The sequence below is a fragment of the Emiliania huxleyi genome (assembly GCF_000372725.1).
Source record: "Emiliania huxleyi CCMP1516 unplaced genomic scaffold EMIHUscaffold_3114, whole genome shotgun sequence".
NCBI lineage: Eukaryota > Haptophyta > Isochrysidales > Noelaerhabdaceae > Emiliania > Emiliania huxleyi.
Window position 1 is genome coordinate 1 of NW_005199670.1, and position 2,093 is coordinate 2,093.

A 2,093-nucleotide genomic window follows, 5' to 3' on the forward strand; every position below is an offset into this window, starting at 1 on the left:
AGCCTGGCTAGCCAGACACACCTGCGCGCCTCCAGTCTTGCTTTCGCGGTAACCAGCCTTGTTTTGGTTGATAAACGTGTTTTTGTGCGGTCTGCCAGTCGCTGCTGATGGCGCCGTTTTTGGCCGGTTCGGCTATCGCGACAATTTGGGCCGAGCTACCCTTGGCAATCGCCCTCCTGCTAGATGAACAAGGGCATCATAGTGTTTGACAATGTGGCCACGTCTTTTGGTGATAGAAAACGCTTTTTACGGTCTTCAGAGCTCTTATCGTGCGGCCAGACAGTCGCTGCTGAGAGCCAGCCGGAGTGCAGATGGCGGCGTTGACTTTTTGCTCTGGTTTTAAGGCCTTGTTGCATGTGTGCCTTATACACCCACAGCCAACAGCCCACTGCCAACAGCCAACAGCCAACAGCACCTCCCACCTCCGAGCTCCTCGAGCCACGAGCCCGCAGCCAACAGCCAATAGCCAACAGCACACAGCCGACAGCACACAGCACACAGCACACAGCACACAGCACACAGCACACAGGCCATAGCCCACAGCCCATAGCCCATAGCCCACAGCCCATAGCCCATAGCCCGAACCCTAACCCTAACCCTAACCCTAACCCTAACCCTAACCCTAACCCTAACCCTAACCCTAACCCTAACCCTAACCCTAACCCTAACCCTAACCCTAACCCTAACCCTAACCCTAACCCTAACCCTAACCCTAACCCTAACCCTAACCCTAACCCTAACCCTAACCCTAACCCTAACCCTAACCCTAACCCTAACCCTAACCCTAACCCTAACCCTAACCCTAACCCTAACCCTAACCCTAACCCTAACCCTAACCCTAACCCTAACCCTAACCCTAACCCTAACCCTAACCCTAACCCTAACCCTAACCCTAACCCCTAACCCTAACCCTAACCCTAACCCTAACCCTAACCCTAACCCTAACCCTAACCCTAACCCTAACCCTAACCCTAACCCTAACCCTAACCCTAACCCTAACCCTAACCCTAAACCTTAACCTTAACCTTAACCTTAACCTTAACCTTAACCTTAACCTTAACCTTAACCTATAACTATAACCCTAATTCTGGCCGAACGACGCGGCGACCCGATTGATCTCGGTGACGGTGATGCGACCGAGACGAGTCAGCCGGGCGGCGACCTCTGCCTTCGCCAAAGGCTAGCCGTAACGTCGACGTTGAGAGTAAGCCCTCGGTCAGGCACAGCCCAAGGCGGACGCAAGAAGCAAAATCGATGCCAGCGCCACCGTGCCGGCGCTGGTGAGCTCTGCGGCCCGTGTAGCGGCCCCTTAGCCCGTCGCCCGGGCACATGGCGCCCTCACACCGCTCCTCGCCCCCGTCTCGCAGGCCAAAATCATCGACATCGCGTCGGCACTCTCTACGGCGCGCCTGGGCTTGCAGAGGGCGCCGACCTGCGGTGGAAGGGGAGGTGGGTCGGACGAGCACGCGGGCTAGGCGCGCGGCTTGTGTCGTGCGTGCGCGCGTGCGCCCGAGGAGAGGAAGGGGGCGGTGCGGCGGGGAGGGGGATACCTGGGGCGGCGGGGCAAAGGGCGCGGGCGCGCCGCCGAGCACGCCGGCAACGCCCGCCGGCTGCGGCACCTGCCGGACAGTAGGGGGGGGGAGCGTGGCGTGGGGCAGAGGGGAGCGAGGAGGGGCGAGGCGACACAGGACGAGCGCGCGCGTGCGCGCACGTGGGCGGGCGGCGGGCGGCGGGCACGCACCTGGAAGGGCACGAGAGGCACGAGAGGCCCCAGAGTCGAGTGCTGCACCGAGTTGACGTTGGCGCCGTGCTCGAGCAGGAGAGCCGCCGGCGGCGCGAAGTGCAGTCGGTCAGCCGGCGCCGGTCCATCGCATGCCGCTGGCGCCGGGCCGTGCGATCAGTCGAGTGAAGGGTTGGCTAGCCTTGCCGTTCAAGATGAAGCCCGCCATGTCGGCATCGGCTGCTGCACGTTGAAGGAACTGGGCGGCCGAGCCGACGACGGGCACGATCCGCTTGCTCTCCTTGTGCTGCAGCCACGGTAGCTCGCGCGGCATCCGCCAGCCGTCCTGCAAAGGAGCCAACGACGCCTCGCG

General features: G+C 61.6%; 1 protein-coding gene across 1 annotated transcript; it reads right to left on the minus strand.

Annotated features, from left to right (window-relative positions):
• Window positions 1-1,073: 1,073 nt before the first annotated feature.
• EMIHUDRAFT_255148 (hypothetical protein) lies at window positions 1,074-2,054 on the minus strand (the record flags this gene model as incomplete). Its single annotated transcript, XM_005774408.1, has 5 exons — window positions 1,074-1,087; window positions 1,163-1,409; window positions 1,551-1,610; window positions 1,742-1,878; window positions 1,970-2,054. 5 exons carry the CDS (start codon window positions 2,052-2,054, stop codon window positions 1,074-1,076), a joined length of 543 nt encoding a protein of 180 aa, XP_005774465.1.
• Window positions 2,055-2,093: the final 39 nt, after the last annotated feature.